Source organism: Culicoides brevitarsis, chromosome 1 (genome assembly GCF_036172545.1).
Source record: "Culicoides brevitarsis isolate CSIRO-B50_1 chromosome 1, AGI_CSIRO_Cbre_v1, whole genome shotgun sequence".
Lineage (NCBI taxonomy): Eukaryota > Metazoa > Arthropoda > Insecta > Diptera > Ceratopogonidae > Culicoides > Culicoides brevitarsis.
Genome location: NC_087085.1, coordinates 5,914,985 through 5,935,637, shown reverse-complemented (window position 1 = coordinate 5,935,637; position 20,653 = coordinate 5,914,985). Strand labels below are relative to the sequence as shown.

Sequence of the window (20,653 nt, the reverse complement as noted above, 5' to 3'; positions counted from 1 at the left end):
ACCACTCACGACGATGAAAAAAGTAAAAATATCCTTTTCCTTTCACAAAAACGACAAAAACAACTCGCGAATCCATTATCAAGGTCGCAGTTAAAATGCTAATCAAAGACAATTACTTTCATTATAAGTACGCCTTTTTGTGCTTGTTTCTATTTTTTATTATTTACGGATTTTCATAAAAATAAATACAACAAATTAGTTACCTGTAACTTGCAAATAAATCCTCCTTTAAGCAGGTAAGGACAAAATAATGATTTGATAATGGATGATAACGAACGAGTAAAGCACGATAACTTTTTTTTATGATTATTGTATTAAAATTAGTCATAATTGGATTTGTTGTTATGGATAAGCTGAACATTTTTTTTTAACTGAACAATTCAAAAAAAAATTACGTATTTTTTATTTTTCAATTTTCAAGCTTGAGAACCATCCAAAAGACATCCAAAGGCATTTTTCATAACTTTTGATCAATTTTATGCTTATAAATCATCAAATGGGCTCTCAAAAAATTTTTTTTTTCATTTTAGACATAAAAATTGACATCCTAATGGCAAGAAGAACTCAACCAATTTAAGTTTTTGATGAAATCGATGAAAGAAAAGCAACCAGTAAAAATCGAAAACTCATAATAAGTTATTAAAAATACATAATTTTTCATGTAATATGCGTGACTATCGTCGATCAAATCTCAAAATTTTATTTGATATCAATTTTACGTTCAACTCTTAATTAAACTTCAATGATTATAGAATTGTCGACGAAAGTCATCAAACTCTTGGTTTTGTCAAAAGATGTGCAAAAAAAAATTGAATTCTTTCAGAAACAATTTCTACTATTTGCTCTAAGAAATCTCGGCTGGCGAAATGATACTTTCACATTACCATCATATGAAAACAGATTGAAACTTCTGAATATGGAGACACTTGAAAGAAGAAGAACGTTCATCGAAGACATTTTATCCAAAACTTACCTTCCATTATTCGAATTAAATTTAAATATTTTTTTTAAAATTATTTTTCAATATTTTTTCTCAACTGTCAATTTGAATTGAACAAAAATTACCCTCTTCTACAATGAATTCATACGAAATTAATTTTTAAAAAATTTTCAAATGAAATATTTTCATGATTTTTCTTCTACAAGTCTTTACGAAAAATCATCATAAATATCTTTGAATATTTATCTTCAAAGTCAAATAAGTAAAAAGTTCGAAATCATGTTAGTTTGGTAAAAAATCAAGACAAAACATGAGCAAGTCATGATTTTTTATGCCATGAAAGAAGCAAATTTCTCATAGTGATTTGCATTGGGATTTTTTCATGACAGACGATCGCAGCTCCTCTAACGGTAACATGTTTCGGTTTCATTCGTGTATCGGAAAAGGTTGCCATCTCTCTTAAAAACTTCCTCAAAGGAAATTTATTTTTTGGTGATTTTTTCGATAAATTTCATGTTAAAATAATTTTTTAAAAATCAAAAAAATTTTAAATTATTTTTAATTTTAAAAGTTTATTAATTTTTAAATTTTTAATGATTTTTATTTGTAAATTAGTTGAAATTTAATAAAGGGGAACAAAAAATTCCTCGAGGAAATTTTCGAGGCAATTTCGCCGAGTAACGATGGTAACTTGCTTTTTTGATGTTCGTCAATGTTCACGTCCTCTATTCAGTATTTTGGTTTAATAGATTCTACGGGGAAACGGCAAAGAAATGTCTCACCAAATTCATAAATTTTCTGTGCAAACGATTGCATATGGCTGCCGTTTTACGACATGGTTAAGAGGATCTCTGCAGAAAAAAATTAAAACTGCAGGTAAATAGTGCCGATAAATGGCCAAAAAAGTGTCTAAAGTGCAAATAAGGGCATCCGGTGTCCGTAAAGTGCCGCAAAAGAGCCGGAAATGCGTGAAAAAGTGCAGAAAAACGCGAATTACATATCGGGACCAACCATTGTTCCTCAATGATTTTCACTGTGGAGACTAAATTTTTGTTCTCTGTGTGTAGCAATACAAGTCTCTGGTTTTTTTTTCATCGTCGTCATTTAAGAGTGTTCGTCGTGTTCGACATTGTGCATATGACACACGGGAGAACAACAGCAGCAAATTTAAAAAAAAAAATCGTAAAAAATGTGATGTGCTTTAAAAAAAATGAAGAAATTGACGAAAATCCAAAGAAATTATGGAAAAAGTGGTAAAAAATTAATTTACATAAGTAACCTGAAATTTAATGAAATTTCGAAATGTCGTCATTTGAAACGACGGCGACGACGAAGAGAATTGCGTAAATGTCAATCATCGATGAAGTAGAAGAAAAAAATGAAAATTGCGTTGAAAAAACAGAACGAATTCAATTTTTCTCCGCAATTTCATTTTTTTTCACGGTATTTATTCAAATACGAAAATTTTTTAGGTTCAGTAGAGAGAATCGTTCATGCCATTTTTGTACACAAAATACCAACTTTAAATATTTGAACAAAAAAAAAATTTTTTTTTAAACAACTACTGACTTGTTTTTGCGATTTCTGATAAAAGTACACGTATGAACTTTTGTTTCGGTGACATTTAATTATACAAAGATTAATTTTAATTTGCTCGTTCAAGGCAAAAATCATAGTTTTAAAATAAAATATTATTATTGACACACAATCAAAGTTACGTTGATAAGACTCCATGTCGAAACTTGCCTCGGGAGAATTTAATTTTTATGGAAAAAATTTAATTAATTAAAATTTAATTAAATATTTGTTATTATGATAAGACAAATGCAAGCAAAGACATTTTTATTTAAATTTCGGTTGTTGAACCAGTTTTCGTTCAACGTGTAAATCAACTTTTGATGTAAAAAAACTTTCAAGCGACATTTTTGTGACAAAAATTGAATTTTTTTAATGAATTTTTAATCAAAAATAATTTTTTATCATCCCACAAAGCTTCCGAAATCCCTTTTTTAGCATGCGTCACATCTTAGATGACGTAAAATTATGGAAAATTTTCGTCGGAGAGTCAAACAATTACCGCTGAAGCAGCAAAAACGCAACAACTTGAGACTATTTTCTAATTTTGATTCGTTACCTTGAGACAAACTTTTAATTATTTTATTATATAATTTATGTAATTTATGGAAAATTTTATCAAACTAACATGACAAAGTAGATTTAATCTTTTTACACAAAAAATGTCATGAAAGGTTAAAATGTTTCCTTTTTCAATATTTCAATCAACTCCATTTCCATTTTTAATTTTTTTTCAACTTTTTATGTCACAAAAGTTGTAAAATCACATGACATGTCGACCCGAGAAGGAAATAGAAGAAAAGAAAAATTCATCAAAGAATGGAATGAATAGAGCAGAGACGTGATGTTCTAATTTATTTGAGTAATAATAAATAACGAAGAGTGTCAATAAGTTGTCTGGAGTGATTATCGTTAGATTTGTAAGAAATTAGAGCTTAATGATTTCATTTTGATGATTTAAAGCTAAATATGCGGTTTCATTAAAAAGATTTTAAAAAAATATCAACAAATTTTAATTTTTTAAAAATTTTAAGTTTTTCATAAAAATTAAAAATTTTACAAAAATTAACTTTAAAATTTTTTAAAATTTTTATTTATTTATTTAAAAATTATTAAACGAAAAAATTTGAATTTTTTTTTAAAAATTTGGTAAAAATTGATAAACTTGAATTTTTTTCTATAAGAAATTTTAAAATTTTTATTTTAAAAAATAATTTATTTTTAAAATACGATTTTAAAAAAAATAAATAAAATTTAAAAATAAATTATTTTATTTTTGAGTCAAAATTAATTTATTTTTTTTTTTAAATTTTTATTTTGTATAAATTTATTTTAAAATTTTATTTAATTTATTTTTTTTGAAAACGATTAAAAAATGAAAAATTTTTTAAAAAATATTTTTTTTAAATAAAAATTTAAAAAAGTGTAAAAATAATATTTTTAAAAAAATAAAAATTTTTTAAAAATTAAAAAAATTTTAAAATTAATTTTTGACTACAATTTTTATAATTTAAAATTTTATGAAATTTTTAGTTTTTTTGTTTTAGCAACAATTAAAAAAAAAATTTTTTTTTTAAATTTATTTTTTAAAAAAAATTTTTATTTTATTATATTTAAAAAGTAATTTTTTTTTTTTAAAATTTCAATTTAAAAGCAATTTAAAAAAATATTTTAAATTGAATTTTAAGTTAAGAAAAATTAAAATTTTAATCTTTTGAAAATTTAAAAATTAAATATTTTTTAAATTTTTATTAAAAAATTTAAAAAAAATTTTTAAATTAAATTTTTTTTTAATCTTTTGATATTCAAATTTCTTTTAAATTTTTTTTTGTAATTTTAATTTTTTGTAAATTTTTTTTTAATTTAAAAAAATCATATAAAAAAATTAAAAATTCTCAAACCTGTCAATAACTTGAGCTTTCAATGAAATTAAAGCTTCAAATCATATTTTCATGTCATGGTTTGTTATTTTCTAATTAATTCCCGTCGTTCATTCGACAAATTCCTTCTGCTCACCTCTATTTAGTGCTGTTCACTAAACGGAATTTCTTTTTCATGCCCATTTAACAACTTAACAACAACAACAACAAGAACAAAAAACAACCTCGGAATTATTTTTCATCATTATGATTACATATTCTTATGATTTCCATATAAATATTCACATTATACGACAATATGGAGGTACATTTTATTTATTTTATTATTAACTCGTCGTACGTTCGTGAATCTTCTCCGCATGTACATTGCCGACATATTTACGGAAAAAGGGCAAAATATTAGCAAGTCGCGTTAATCGATACGCCAGAGAGAACCATTTTGTCGTTTTTTGCATCAGTGTTCGCGCTCGTACCGAAATAAAGGCAAAATTATTATTATTTAGATGTAACGTTGCGGCGATGTGTGATGCAAATTTCTGGAGTGTGTGTTTTAAAAATTTGCTGAAAAAAAGTAAAAATAGACGTTTTATCGCTCAATTTGGTGCACACAGAGTTGATTGGAGTGCGCGCGATGTCATTCACTTCGGGGACAAATTTGATTCGATGGTCGGCGGCGTGTGTGATGGATGATGGGGGATGGAATTAAATTGAAAGTTAATTTAATAAAAAACATTTAATTTTGTATTTGCAGCGATTCAAGTGCATCCAACGCAGCCTCCATAGCGACATCCTCTGATATTTTACTGAAAACAAAACACAAACACACAGATCTGAAGAAAGATGACAACACGTGAAGATGTGTTGCTGCAAGTAGGCGAAGTCCGTTTCAAAAAGGGCGATGGCACGTTGTATCTCATGCGCGAGAGAATTGCCTGGATGGCAGATCACAGAGATACTGTTGCTGCGTCACATCGGTTTCAGGACATAAAAAGTGAGTAAAATTTTTATTTTTTACGATAAATTTGAAAATTTTTTCAAAAATTTCATATTTTTTTCTGTAAAACAAAAAAATTTAAAAAATAAATAATTTTATAAAATTATAAAAATGTTCAGAAAATAAAAATTATTTAAAAAAAAAAAAAATTTTTAAAAAAAAAAAAAAAAAAATAAATTTTAAAAATATTTTAATAATTACTTCAATAAAATTTTTTTTAAAAATAAAAAATTATTCAATAATCAAAAATTTTAAAAAAAAAAATTAAAATTTCATTTTATTTAATAAAATAAATAATTTTTAATTTTTAAAATTTGAAAAATTTCCAAAAATTAAAAATTTTTAAAAAAAATTAAAATTTAATTTTCGAAAATTTCATTTTAAAAAATATATTTTTTTTAAAAAAATTATTTAAAAATTTTTTAAATTCAAAAAAAAAACAAAAATTAATTTGGAAAAAAATCGAAATTTATTCAAAAAATTTTTTTAAATTCAGAAAATTATTTAAAAATATTTTTTTTATTTAAATTTCAAAAAAAAATTTTTAAATAAAAAATTATTCATTTATATTTTTATTGATAAAAAAAAAATTTAAAAAAATTTAAAAACATTTTAAAAAAAAAAATTTCGAAATTTAAAATTTAGAAAAAATTTAAAATTTTTTAAATTTAAAAAAATTGTTAAAAATTAAATTTTTTAAAATAAAATTTAAAAAAAATTTTTTTTAAAAATTTAACAAAATAATAATTTCTTTGAATAAATATCATTTTTTTTTTAAATATTTTTAAATTAAATTAATTTTTTTTATTCTTTTTTAGTGCAAAAAATCTCACCGGAAGGAAAGCCTAAAATACAGTTACAAGTTGTCTTGCACGATGGAAATTCGAGTACATTTCATTTCGTCAACAAATTAGGCACAGCTGCACAAATGAAAGATCGTGACAAAGTAAAGGAGTTGTTGCAACAATTACTGCCGAACTTCAAACGAAAAGTAGACAAGGAATTGGAGGAGAAAAATCGACTGTTGACGGAAAATCCGGCGCTACTGCAACTGTACAAGGATTTGGTGATAACAAAAGTGATAACGAGCGAGGAATTTTGGGAATCGCACGCGAAAAAATACACGCAGAAAGACAACACGCAAAAGCAGGAAATTGGCGTTTCGGGTGCCTTTCTTGCGGATATCAAGCCACAAACGGATGGTTGCAACGGCCTTAAATACAACCTGACTGCCGACATAATCGACTGCATCTTCAAAACGTATCCGGCGGTGAAGAAGAAACACATGGAAAATGTGCCAACGAAGCTCAGCGAATCGGAATTTTGGACCAAATTCTTTCAGTCACACTACTTTCACCGAGATCGCCTTACAAGCGGAACCAAAGACATTTTTACCGAATGCAGTCGCATCGACGACAAAGCCTTGGAGCAAGCGGTTTCGGAAAATGCGGGAGATCCGTTGCTCGATTTGCGTCTCTTCGAAGACAGTTCCTTGGCCGAGGGCTTTTGCTCGGCATCAACCACCGAAAAGTCTGCCGGCAACGACAAAAGCAACAACAGCACGAACATTGTGCATCAGAACATGATCAAACGATTCAACCAGCATTCGTTCATGGTTCTGAAAACGTGCACCGATGTCAAAACACTCAATAGCAGCAATGCAACAACTGCCAATAGCAATGCCTCGTCAGCACAAACCTCGCCCGAAAAGACGACAAATGGTGCCAACAACGGAAACGGAGCTCATATCAACAACAATAACATCAATAAACTCACGAATGGGCATAACGGGAACAATTTGCTCGATGCTTCATCTCACGAAGACGAGCCGAAAAACAAAAAAGCTCGCATCATGGAAAAAATCATTTTTGAAGATCTCGAAGCAGATCCGGCGGAAAAAGTGACAATTCCGCAGCTAAATCTCACCAAAGTAGAACGATATTTGCACGGGCCTGTTCCTTCGACGACGGGACCTTCGTCAGCGGATGAAGACGACGAGCAAGATGTCGACATGAATACCGTTTGTAGTCAACTGGCGCGAAGTACGGAAGCGTGGATGCAAAGAACGCCCTATAAAGCACTCGTTTCAGCAAATGGAGCGGTTCATGCGCTCGGAGAACTCAGTCCTGGCGGTGCACTAATGCGCGGATTTCAGGAACAATCTCTTGCCCGTAAGTTTATTTTACTTTTAAATCAATTTGAAAATTTTAAGAAAATTCATGAAATTTTTATCATAAAAAAAAATTAATTTTCAAAAATTTTTTTAATTAAAAAAAATTAGAAGAACTTTAAAAAATAAATTTAAAAAAAAAATTTAAGACTACAAAAAAAAAATTAATTCGAAAAAGAAAAAAATTAAAATTTGAAAAAATAAATTTTGAACTTCAAAAAAAATAAAATAAAATTTATTTTAAAAAATTATAAAAATTTTATTAAAAAATTTAAATTTAGAAATTTTTAAAAAATCATTAAAATTTTTTATTATTTTTATAAAATTTTTAACATGAAAAAATTCAAAAACAAAAAAAATATACCTAAATTCAAAAAAAAAATTTTAATTTCGAAAAAATTAAGATTCGAATAAAAATTCAAATTCAAAAATAATTTTTAAATTCAAAAAATAAAAAATCGAAATTAAATTTAAAAATTCGAAAATAATTTTTAACTTTGAAAAAAAATTTTGAAATGCAAAAAAAAATTATGAACTTAAAATTATATTATAAAAATTATAATGAACTTAAAAAAATTATTACAATTTTATAAAAAAAAATCATAAAATTCATAAGAAATTTTAATTATTTTTATAAAATTTTTAACGTGAAACTCTTCAATTTTTTTTTCTTTGCAGAATTAGTGCCTCCCGACGTCGAAAAAGAGCTTAGATTTTTGTATTTATCATTATCCGAGTTGCTGAAGCATTTTTGGAATAGTTTTCCGGCAATCACTCCGCAACAGGAACAAAAAGCCGTACAAATGCACGAAGCATTACAGAGGTTTCAACAAGCCAAATTACAACCATTTGAGGTAAATTTTTCATCTTTTTCCCAAAAAAATCAAATTTTTAACAATTTTTTTGTTTTTTTTTAAGGATCGTGCCATGCGTGAACTCCAACCTCTCGGAGCAACGCTAACGCAGCATTTGAATCAGTTGTTGCAAGCAGCCAAAAATAAATTTGTATCGTGGCAGGAACGAAAAATGCGTCAATCTAATAGGTAGCCTTAGAAATAGAGAAAAGAAAATAACAAAAAATATTAAAATTGAGACAAAAAAATACATTCGTGATCCAAAAAAAATTTCCCGTTTTCACGCCAAAAATTGGCTTCTCTCTTTTGTAGTATTTCTCACTTTTGTACTGTTGAGTTTCTTTTGTTTTTTTTTTTAATGTTAAGGTCCTTCTCTCTTTTTTACGACTTTGATGAAAAAAAAAATAATATGGCAAAAAATGCAATAAAATTGATTTCTGAGAAATATTTATCAAAAAAATGATTTTTTTTTGAAAATTTTCATTAAAAATTATTGAAATTTCATTTTGAATTAAAAATTAAATTTTTTAAAAAATTATTTTTTTGTGAACATTTTTAAAAAAATTAAATTTTTTAAATTTTTAAAAAAATATTTTTTTAAATGAACATTTTTTTTAACAAAGAATAATCCCAAAAATTATTTTTGAAGATTCTTATAAAATTATTTTTTTTTTTAAATTAAAATTTTGAATTAAAATTAAAATTAAAATTTTGAAAATTAAAAAGAAAAATAATTTTTTTGAATGAAAATTTTTTCACAAAAAAAATCTCAAAATTTTTTTTAAATTTTAATAAAATTTTTTAAACTTAAATTTAAATTTTAAAAATCAAATTTTGAAAATTTAAAAAAAAAATAAGGTAATTTTTTTAAATAAATAAAAATAATTTTTTTAAATTCTTATAAAATTTTTTAAAATTATTTTTTTTTATAAAAATTCAAAAATTAAAAATTTAAATAAAATTTGATGAAAATTTTCAAAAAAAATATTACACTTTAAAAAAAAATGAAGCAATATTTTGTTCAAAAATCCATTTTTGTATCAAAAGTTACCTTTCAAAAAATTCTCAAAAAATGCCTGAAAATTTGTTTTCCTGAAAAAAAAATAAGAAATGATGAGTAATAGGATGAAAAAAATAAAAATATGAAAAAAAAAAATTTAGAAACAGTTTTTTACTTTATTCAAAAGCCTGAATTATCCTCAAAAAAAAGTTATAATTGAACGAAAAAAAAAATCTTAAATTTATTTCTTTTGCTTCTTCGCATTAGCTTCCTCCTCCTTCTCTTTCTCGATAATTTCAACATATTTTCCAATCGTATCTGGATCCAACATCTTCAGCGGTTGATCTTTCCGCATCACGGCAATCTCAAGATTTTTCTTTCCCGACTGAACGACTTCCAACAAAGCTTTAATCGCGAGTTTCACAGCTCCGTCTTCCGTCTCGACATCCTCCGGCTTGTAATATTTCTCGAGAAACTCTCGAACCGTCTTCGCCGATCGTCCCGTCGCATTTGCCTTCCATTCGTAATAGATGCCCGACGGTTCTGTCTGATACAGGTGTGCTGTGCCATCAAAATCGAAGCCTCCGATCAAGCAGGAAATGCCAAAAGGACGTCTTCCGTTACTTTGTGTGTACTTTTGCTTCAGCTGGGCAATGTAACGCGTAATGTATTCGAGCGTTACGGGATCTTCGACATTGAGTTTGTGACTTTGACACTCGACTTGCGCACGATTGATGAGGATTCGAGCGTCGGCAGTCAAACCAGCGAATGCCATGACGACATGATGATCCAACAAGCAGATTTTTCGAACGGTACGTTCCTCCTGCAACTTTGCGACAGATTTTTTTTCGACACCCAAGACGACGACATTTTTGCCACGAACTCCGACAGCGGTAGAGCCCTTGCGAACAGCTTCCTGAGCGTATTCAACTTGGAGCAAATGCCCATCCGGAGAGAATACTGTAACAGCACGATCGTATCTTGCAGACATTTTTGAAAGATTTTCAACTGGAAATGCGGATCACAAAGTTTTTTCAAAGATTTTTATTCTTTTACTTCGGGAAGAAGCGTATTTTCTTCGATATTTTGGAATAATTAAAGGCTCTTTTGAAATGACTATGCGGAAAATTGACGTCTGTCAAATTTTGAGACGAATGAAATTGATAACTTTACAAATTGCCTTCGTGCTAATTCATTTCCGGTTGTCAAAGCGACATTAAAACGGAAATGCGGCAAAATTTGGAGCTAATTTGACAGGTTTGGAGCCCCCAAAACGGATATGCGGCATGAATTGGAACTAATTTAACGTCAAAATTTCCGAACTCGTGCTGATTCGAACCACATTCTCGAGTTCTCGCATATTTTACAGGAATTTCCAATTGCGTTCATCGTAAATATCGGCAGAATGGATCCCATGGAGTCGTCCGGAGACGAGCACGATCACGATACCGTCGTCTTCGAGGATTTGCTGAAGAATCAGGCATTCTTGACCGCATCCATGCGACGCCAATTGCTCAAGACAATGGTGCGATCGCTGCCCGACAAAGTACAACGTCGGATAAAAGCGCTGAAAAATCTCCAATTGGATCACTTGAAGCTCGAGGCGAAGTTTTATCAGGAAATGTACGAACTTGAACGCAAATATTTCGAACTCTATCAACCCATTAAGGATAAACGCAGGGAGATTATTGCCGGCAATGTTGAACCAACGGATGAGGAAGCGGCCTACCAATCAGCTGGCGAAGAGGAAGACGAGGAAATGTCGGAGAAGTTGAAGCAAATGTCGCTGGATCTGCAAAAAGGTTTGCCCAAATTTGACGAAAACGTTGCCGGAATTCCCGATTTTTGGTTGCAAGTGTTCAAAAGTACGGAAGTTATCGCCGATATGCTTCAACCGCATGACGAGCCCATTCTGAAACACTTGCAAGACCTCAAAATTGTGCACGATGCGAACGACATGGCGTACACGATCGAATTCCATTTTTCGCCAAACGAGTATTTCAAAGATGCCGTTCTCACGAAGAAATATTTTCTGCGTTGCGAATCGAATAAAGATGATCCGCTCGGGTTCGAGGGACCTGAAATCATCAAATGCACGGGTTGCATCATCAATTGGTTGCCGGGCAAGAATGTTTGTGTTAAAACGATTAAAAAGAAGCAAAAACACAAGGCACGTGGCGCCGTTCGTACAATTACGAAGCAAGTCCCGAACGATTCGTTCTTCAACTTTTTCGCACCTCCCTTGGCAGCTGATGATTCGAATATGGATGAAGAGTCGGAAGCTATTTTGACGACAGACTTTGAGATTGGGCACTTTTTGCGCTCTCGTCTCATCAATAGGGCTGTTTTGTACTATTGCGGAGATATCGTCGAAGATGACGAGTCTGACGAAGAGGTATGTAAAACGTAATTCTATTTTTAAATCGACACGTTTTACAATTTTTTTTTTATTTAAATAATTTTTATATACTAATTTATTTTAATTTTTTTTTAATAATTTTTAAATAATTATTTATTTTAATTATTTTAAAAAATTTTAAATAATTATTTATTTTAATTTTTTAAATAATTATTTATTTTAATTTTTTTTAAATATTTTTTTTTCACAGGAAGAAGAAGAAGCAACGGATGAAGAAACCGGAGATTCAGATGAAGACGATGAACGTCCTGCAAAACCTGCACACAAGAACAAGGGAGGACAAGCAGCTGGCGATGGTCAACAACCTGCTGAATGCAAACAATCCTAAAAGCTTTTTTTTTTACTATTGAAAATTTATCCGTACATTTACTAATTTCCTTATTTTTATGACTTCAAACGTCATTTTTTTTATAAAAATACATACCAATTATTATCGAGAAATAAGAAGAAAACGAAGTGCTAAAAATGAAATAAAATAAGTCTGTTGCAAAAAAGAAACGAAGTTAGATAAGTTAGAATTTTTTTTATTAAATACAAAAAATGTTAATTAATCAAGCACTCCATGTGCATAAACTTGTTTCGTTTTTTCAACTTTTTTAAGAATATCACAAAAAAAAATTAATTCAATTGTGTAAAGAGGAATAAAATAAAGAATTGATTCAACTATTTACGTTTGAACCAACAAAAAATTGCTTTTTAATTTTTTTGGGATTTCCATATGACTTCACAATTCTTATAAGAAAAAATAAATTGTTGAATTCAAAAGAATTCTTATTAACTTTAATGAGATTCTTATTATCAACTCTCAAAATTTCATTAAAATTTTTCCATAAATTTTTTTTTATATATTTTTTATATTTTTTTTTTATTTTTGTATTAAAATTTATCAAAAATTTTTTTTTGTAAGATTTTGCACAAAATTTATTTAATATTTTTTCTGTAAAAAAAAATATGCTCAAGAATTTTATAATTTTTTTTTTAATTATTACTTTCAATTTTTGTAATTTGATTGAAATTTTTAAAATTTAATTTAATATTTAAAAAAAAATAAATTTATGGTCAAGAGTTTCATTAAAAATTTTTTAAAATATTTTTTTTAATCTTAATTTTTTTTGTAAATTTATTAAAATTTTTAAAATTTTATTTTAATTTAATTTAACAAAATTTCAAGATTTTTCAAGATTTCAAGAATTTCATAAATTTTTTTTTAAGTTTAATTTTTTTACTTATCTGATTATTTTCAATTTTCGTAATTTTATTAAAGATTTTAATTTAATTTAATTTTAACTCAAAAAAATTTTTAAATTTCGTTATTATTTTATTTTATATTTTTTTTTAGCAAATTTTAAAAGTTTAATTTTAAAGAGTTTAAAAAAGGTAAAATTTTAATTAAAAAAAAATTAAAATAAAAATTAAAAAAAAATTAAATTTTATTTTTTATGATTTTTTACAATCATTTATATAAAATGTTCTTTAAACGTTAAATTTTCTTTAAAAAAATAAAAAAAAAAATTAACAAAAAAATGAAAAAAATTCTTGTAATACAATAAAAATCTTCCCATTTCCTCAATTAATTACCTTCATTAATTTAATATTACTTAAACCATCCGAAATCTCTTGTAATCATTGTAAACATTCGAGATTATCTCGCATCGTCATGTTCTACTATCACTCAATTACCACAAAAAAAATCTATCGAATGACGTACATTTCGAAGAGTTTTCATGTCATACGAGGAGAAACCTTGATGTCTTTATTCAGCAAATTTATTTTCATCGTGAATCGAGTGAATGTGTGCAATTGTGTCTTGCATCCCACACACAACCAGAGAGAATAACTCCACAAATTATTAGACTTGTTAGAAAACACCCAACGTTACACATGTTCGTCGTCGCCCCGTTAGCAAGCAAAGGCAAAGAGTGCCGCTTTTTGTGACGTCGACACTTGTTTGGCACTCATAGATAAAATAACACTATCATGGTCGCGTGCTTTCATTCATTCGCTCGTTCATTGAAGTTTTTTTTTTCATTTCGTCAACTGTATATGCGAATTTGGCTCGTTTGTACGGAACACACGACGAGAGAGGGAAAAAAAGTCAACACGCGCTACATTCGTTTGAGTTTTGTGTGTACGGCAAGACGAGTTGTGACGTCATTATCGTACTATGAACGTAACTTTTTTTTTCGTTATTACAAGGTTTCAACTTGTTTGGATGTTGTTGTTGCTTGCCATTTGAAATTAATAACATTTCTTTGGTGCTAACAGTTTCTTGTTACAATTTTTCGCTCGATTTCGGTGTCGTACGAACGTAAGCAACGTGAATAATTGAAGACTTTTGCATTGTTTGACGTCATTGTTTTCCTTTTTTATGAGTGGGTGTCATGCCAAAATTGGGTTTTCTGTCCTTTTTTTCGTTGTTCCTTTTTCAGTATTTTTCTTTTGCTTCGTTTTTGGATCTAAAAAAAATTAGAAAAAAAATATTATGTAAGAAAATTTAATAATTTTTTTAAATAAATTTTTATTTAATTTATTAAAAAAAAAAATTAAAATAAAAAAATTAAAATAAAACAAAATTAAATTAAATAAAAAAAATTTAATTAATTTATTATGAAAAAAAAATTAAATGTAAAAATTAAAAATTTAATTTAAATTAAATTTAAAAAAAAAATAATAAAATAAAACAAAATAATTAAAAAATTTAAATTAATTTAATTATGAAAAAATAATTTTTTTAATTTAATGAAAAAATAAATTTTTTAATATAATTAATTGAATTATTAAAATTACAGGAAATCACTAAAGAAAAAAAATATTAAATATAAAAAAATTAAATAAAATTATAATTAAAATGAAAATCAATTAAAATAAAATTTTAAATTAAATAAATAAATTAAAAAAATTAAAGAAAAAATTTTTAATTTAAATTAAATTGAATTAAAAAAAAAAAATAAATTTTCTCAAGAAAAAAAATTATTAAAATAAATTTAAAAATTAAACCTTATAAAATATTCATCATTTGTAAATTTTTGTCGTATTCGATGGAGAAACCCGGTAGTTTTTTCTCCAAAACCTCCATCGAAATCTATTTAAAGAAACGTCAACATTACATCATCATCGAATCTCCATTAAGAAAACAAAAATAATTAATAATAAAAAATGAAACATGTGTATTAACACAGTTGTGTCAAATCAACTACCAATAAAACGATGAAAATATCGTTTTTTTCATAATGAAAATATTTATTTTTTTTTATATTTTTACTAAAAAACGAAGTAAATAAATAAGAAAATAATGGAAACAGTAAAAAGGTCAATACACTTGAGTGTGAAAATTGAGGTCGTTTATTTTTTTTACTATATTAAAATATTATACTACAGCCATAATGTATCTTTCGCGTTAGATACTCAAACTCATGCGACGTCAACTTTTGTTTTGCTGTGTATGCCGTTGTTGTGGCATACCGTTTTGGCCTGTTATTATAGTATTTTTATTGCACAAACAACATCGTGTTTCTTTTCAGTTACTTGCTTACTTACTTTGCATTGCTTTTGGAGTAATGTTAGTTATTTTCGTACAACTACATTTAAAAAAAAAGTAATTTATTGTATTAGCAAATCACAATAAATATAAATATATATGATGAAAAAAATAAGCTTATAATTCAATAGTGATTCGGTTTTTCATGCATTTTGCAGACTGTTACCTGAGTATATGAGGAAGGAGGGTGAACAAAAAATTTTTATGGAAATTTAATTAATTTATTTTTGCATTAAAATTTTAAAATTTTTATTTTTTTTTTCATGAATTTTGTAAAAAAAAATAAAATTAACGGAATTTTTTTTGAATTGACATTTACAAATTTTTTATAAATTTTGGAGAAAATGTAATTTTTTAAACAATTTTTATTAAAAATAATTTTTAATATTTTTAAAAAATTACAATTTTCTTAAAATTTAATAATTTTGATGAAAATTTAGAAAATGTCAATTTAAAAAAATTACCGTCAATTTAAAAAAATTACCGTTAAAGTTACATTAATTAGTAAAATTTTATTTTTCCAAGAAGATTAATAAAAAAATTAAAAATTTGAATTTTTTCATAAATTTTGCAATAAAAAAATTTAAGGAAATTAAAAAAAAAATATATTTACGAATTTTAAAAATTTTGCAAAGAAATTTTGTTAAAATTTTTATACAAAAAATAATTAAAATATAATTTAAAATAAATATAAAGAAAAAAAAATTAAAAAAAAATTAAAAAAATTTGTAAAATGTTAACGGAAATTTTTTTAACATTTATTTTTTATATCTTTAATAAGTTATAATTTTCTTAAAATTTATTAATTTTTATAAAAATTTTAAAAATTTCAATTTAAAAAATTTTCCGTTAAATATTTAAAATTATTAAAATTTTATTTTTTCACGAAAAATCATTAAAAACTAAACATTATTTTTTTTTAAATAAAAATATCTAACTCCATGTCACTCTACTCTCAAAAAAAACTTGTGTTTGTGTGCAATTAAACTCACTCTACTCTTCGCGCGCGTACAAATTGTGCTGTGTAGGTGAATTCAAACACAAGATTTGTTGAATGTAGGTTCAAAAAACCTAAAAAAAAGTGAAAGTTCCGTACACCAATAACTGCTTTTTTGCATCAATTTTCATATAACGACGAACGACGATGACGACGTGCAATCAGATATGTGTCGCATAATATTTTTAAAAAAATTATTAAAATAGAAATTTTTTTTTAAATTAATTTTTTTTTTCTTTTTTTTTTTTTTGAAAAATATGTTACGAAGTTCGAGGAAGCTTTTTAATGCAAATATTGAACTTTTGTAAAAAAAAAAATTAAAATAAGTAATCAGACATCGTCTGTCTACGTGCCAATTTGGCGCAAACAAATTTTCTCTGCGTTGATATGCATGCAAGATGTCCTTCTGAGAATCTTCGTTATTTTATTGAAAATTTTGCCAGAGAGTTCATTGTTTTGTTCGTGTTTTTGTGTGAGTGTGTGACTAAACAACTTATTGCGATGGAATCGAAAAAAAAAATAATAAATATAATAAAAAGATGTAAATATGTTCTTTTTGTGTCTGAAATTCGTTCTACCTTTCGGTTTGTTTCGTCAACTTTTGCTTCTTCGCCTGAATATAGAGATGTACTCTTTAACGGCTCTTTTGTCTCCTTTTTATCCGTATCGTTCGGTTGTCCGAAACATGTGTTAAGTAGAGGAGACCCACACACAATGAAGGAGAAAGAAAGACGGCAAAGGAGACACCGAAAACGGAATATGGATGAATGGATGTGTGATGACAAAACTATAACAAAAATATTTTTTAAATATTTGTGTTGTGACTAACACCGACAACGATCCTGTTGTGCATGTTTGGACCGGAAACAATTTGAGAAGCAGAGAAATGATTTCGTATCCTCTCGGCAAAACTGTTTGATTTTTTTGGATAACTTCATTTTTTTTATCTGGAGTGAGCTTCTGATGATGAACAAACCATATCCGGTAAGTAAATTTATCAGCGGCAATGATATGAGTGATAATTTTATCCTTTTTGTGTCATTTTAGATCTTTTGAGAATGAATTTCGTTCATTTTGAGATGACTTTAGTTCATTTTAAGACCTCAAGAGATAATATTTGTTCAATTTTGGTTCATGAAAGTAATTTTTTATTTATTTAAGACCCCACAATTCGATTTCAATTCATTTTGAGACCCCAAACAACAATTTTTGTTCATTTCAGACGTTCGAAAAATATTTTTAATTTCTTGAAAGAGAAATGAAGCTAATTTTTAGGGTTTGGGGTAGAATTTTTATTTTTTAAAGACCCTAAAATTCGATTTTAATTCATTTTGAGACCCCAAAATAGAAAATTTTTATTCATTTCAGACCTTTGAAAAATATTTTCAATTACTTGAAAGAGAAATTAAATTAATTTTTAGGCTTTGGAGTTGAATTTTTATTTATTTAAGACCCCAAAATTCGATTTTAATTCATTTTGAGACCCCAAATAGAAAATTTTTATTCATTTCAGACCTTTGAAAAATATTTTTAAATTCTTGAAAGAAAAATGAAGTTAATTTTTGGGCTTTGAGGTAAAATTTTCATTTATTAAAGACCCCAATAGTCGATTACAGTTTATTTTGAGACCCCAAATAATCAATTTGGTTCATTTTAAGACCCAATTAGCAAAGTTTTGTTCATTTTAAGATAATTTTAGTTCATTTTAAGACCTCAAAAGATATTTTTTGTTAATTTTTGACTTTTAAAAAAAATATTTGGTTCATTTTGAAAAAAAAATCCTTCATTTAAGACCTCAAAGAGACAATTTCAGTTCATTTAATGTCTCTTGAACACTTTTTCAGTTCATCATGTGCAAGTACAAACTCGTTCCAGACGATCGATTTCTTTGTTTAAGTGCATTTGGTGTGCAAAAGGTAAATTTTTTTAAAAAACAACAATAATTTTTATAAATTTATTAAAACCAGTCCTCACTTAAGCAGAACCGAATACTTAATCATCGAATGTGTGAGTGTACATTCTGATAAAATATTACGAATAAATTATCTGGGAATTGACTTTACCTCTCTTCGTTCGTGACTTTGACCAAATTCATCATCATTTTCAAGGAATCTCATTCGTACGCAGGTCATTTGAATAAATTTGCTGTCTGATGTGCAAAAATTTAAAATAAAGCAGAAAAAATTTAATCACTCATTTCACACACGATAGCACAAAAACACACACATGTTCATAGTTCCGTCAAAAAAAAAAAACCAGTTACTTCACCGCACAATAGAAGCGCGATAAAGTATTTTTTTTTTTTTCGAGTAAGTCAGTTAGTCAAGTAGTTGTTATAAATGGTGATGAAGAGAAAAATAGTAGTAATGTGATACGATAAATGAGCGTAAGAGAGATAATTTCTTACCGTGAAGATGGACTCGATCTACGACAAGAAACAAGTTCAGTACGGAGTTAATCATTTTTAAAAGCAAGTACATTGCGAGTGTGGATTTGTTCATTCGTTGTTGTTCTTTATGGTGTCGAAGCACGTTCTGTTGGAGTAAAAGTAATAAATATGTGAAACTATTATTTGATAGAAGAGGAAAAAAAGAGTTCACGATGCATTTTTTTAAGACCATTGAACTTTTTTCATGTGTGAAGGAACGACAATGAGGTGTCCTTGTTGATTTTTTGTTGAATTTTTGAAACCTAAAAGTAAAAAAAAAAATTTTTTTTTCAAAAATTGACCTTTTAATTTTTAACAAATTAAAAAAAATAATTTAAAAATAAATCTAAATTAAAAGAAAAATTAAATTTAATTAAAAAAAGAATTAATTTTAATTAAAAAAAGAATTAATTTTTATTTAAAAAAAATAAATTTCAATTTAAAAAAATAAATTTCAATTTAAGAAAAAATTATTCCAAAAGAAAAATAAAAATTTATTTTAATTTTTTTAACCTTAAATTATGAGAAAATGAGAATTTTTGAAATGACGAATTTTCGAGAAAATTTTAAAAATTTGTTTTTTTTTTTTTTAAATGACATTTTATTGTTTGACAAATAAAAAAAATAAAATTTTAAAAAAAATAAATAAAATAAAAAATAAATAAATTTTGATTAAAAAAATAAAATTAAATTTAAAAAAAAAAATAATTTTAATCAAAAAAAAAAAAAAAAATAAATAAATAGTTCAAAATATTAAAAAAAATATTTTTCTTAAATTTTATTTTTTTAGGTAAATTTTGAAATTTAGACTTATATTTTATAAAAATAAATAAAATTTAATATAAGGTGCAAAAAAATAATTTTAAAAAATTTACCTATAAAAAAAATCTTATTAATTTAATGTCCAAAAATAAGAAACTTTTGCTAAGACAACATTTATTTTCGAATTTTAAAAATTTTTATCATTTCAAAATTTTTTAAAAACGCAAAAATATCAATTTTTGGCTTTTCTGAACCATATGTTCCATGGCAAAAATTTATGTACTCGAGATGACAAACAATCCTGGTGAACAAAAATTTTAAAATAATAAACTTGAAATTTTGACCTTTTTTTCGCTACACGGATTTTTCGATAAAAATTTTTTAAAACTATCATAAAATTTTTAAAAATAAGGGTAAAAAAATTTCGCCAAAGCAAAAATTTCTTCTTTTTTGATGGACATCACGATAAACTATTCAGTTTTTCATTTCTATAACTGTTTTATGAAGAAATCGGTTAAAATCAAAACCGTGATTTTGGTATTTTTTAGAATGGAATGCACCATAAATAAATCTTTAAAAAAAATGACATAATTTTAAATTAATTATTTTCATAAGTCAATTTTTTAAAAATTTTAATTATTGAATATTAAAATAAAAAATAATAAATAAATAAAAAAATAATAGGTAATAAAAAAAAAGTTTTAATGAAAATTAAAAAAAAAAATTAATTTAATTTTATTATTTTTGATGAATTTTGTTTTTCAGAATTTAATAATTTTTTTTCTTTTTTAAATCAAATCCATACAAATAAATTTTGAAATAATTTTTTATTAATTTTTGAAAAATCTTAATTATTGAATATTTTTTATATTCTAAAAATTAATTAAAAAATATTTAAAAATTTTATAAAATAATATAAAAATCTTCTAAAATTTAATATTCAATAAAATTATTTGACAATTATCAAAAATTTTAAACTATCAAAAAAATTCCATTGAACTTACACTTTAATGAGCACTCAAAAAAAAGTTCATTAACTGTTTACTAATCTTATCTAGATCACATACAATGTCACAACTCATCATTTTTTCGTCGT

The 20,653-nt window shown here is 25.9% G+C and overlaps 3 protein-coding genes across 4 annotated transcripts; 2 read left to right on the top strand and 1 right to left on the bottom strand.

Moving 5' to 3' along the window:
* Positions 1-1,668: 1,668 nt before the first annotated feature.
* Positions 1,669-8,793, top strand: LOC134837113 (general transcription factor IIH subunit 1). Of its 2 annotated transcripts, none has more exons than XM_063852435.1 (5): positions 1,669-1,816; positions 5,147-5,386; positions 6,208-7,560; positions 8,238-8,413; positions 8,478-8,793. In XM_063852435.1, exons 2-5 carry the CDS (start codon positions 5,236-5,238, stop codon positions 8,604-8,606), a joined length of 1,809 nt encoding a protein of 602 aa, XP_063708505.1. In that variant the 5' UTR covers positions 1,669-1,816; positions 5,147-5,235; the 3' UTR covers positions 8,607-8,793. The 2 variants fall into 2 exon arrangements, with proteins under 2 accessions (XP_063708505.1, XP_063708506.1); XM_063852436.1 differs by having other exon boundaries at positions 1,684-2,193.
* A 776-nt stretch (positions 8,794-9,569) lies between these two features.
* Positions 9,570-10,553, bottom strand: LOC134830161 (proteasome subunit alpha type-7-1). Its single transcript, XM_063843590.1, has one exon. The coding sequence runs from the start codon at positions 10,402-10,404 to the stop codon at positions 9,655-9,657; it is 750 nt and encodes a 249-aa protein (XP_063699660.1). The 5' UTR covers positions 10,405-10,553; the 3' UTR covers positions 9,570-9,654.
* A 166-nt stretch (positions 10,554-10,719) lies between these two features.
* LOC134834829 (nucleosome assembly protein 1-like 1-A) lies at positions 10,720-12,241 on the top strand. The gene is made up of 2 exons (XM_063849620.1): positions 10,720-11,808; positions 12,023-12,241. The coding sequence occupies exons 1-2, from the start codon at positions 10,819-10,821 to the stop codon at positions 12,158-12,160; spliced, it is 1,128 nt and encodes a 375-aa protein (XP_063705690.1). The 5' UTR covers positions 10,720-10,818; the 3' UTR covers positions 12,161-12,241.
* Positions 12,242-20,653: the final 8,412 nt, after the last annotated feature.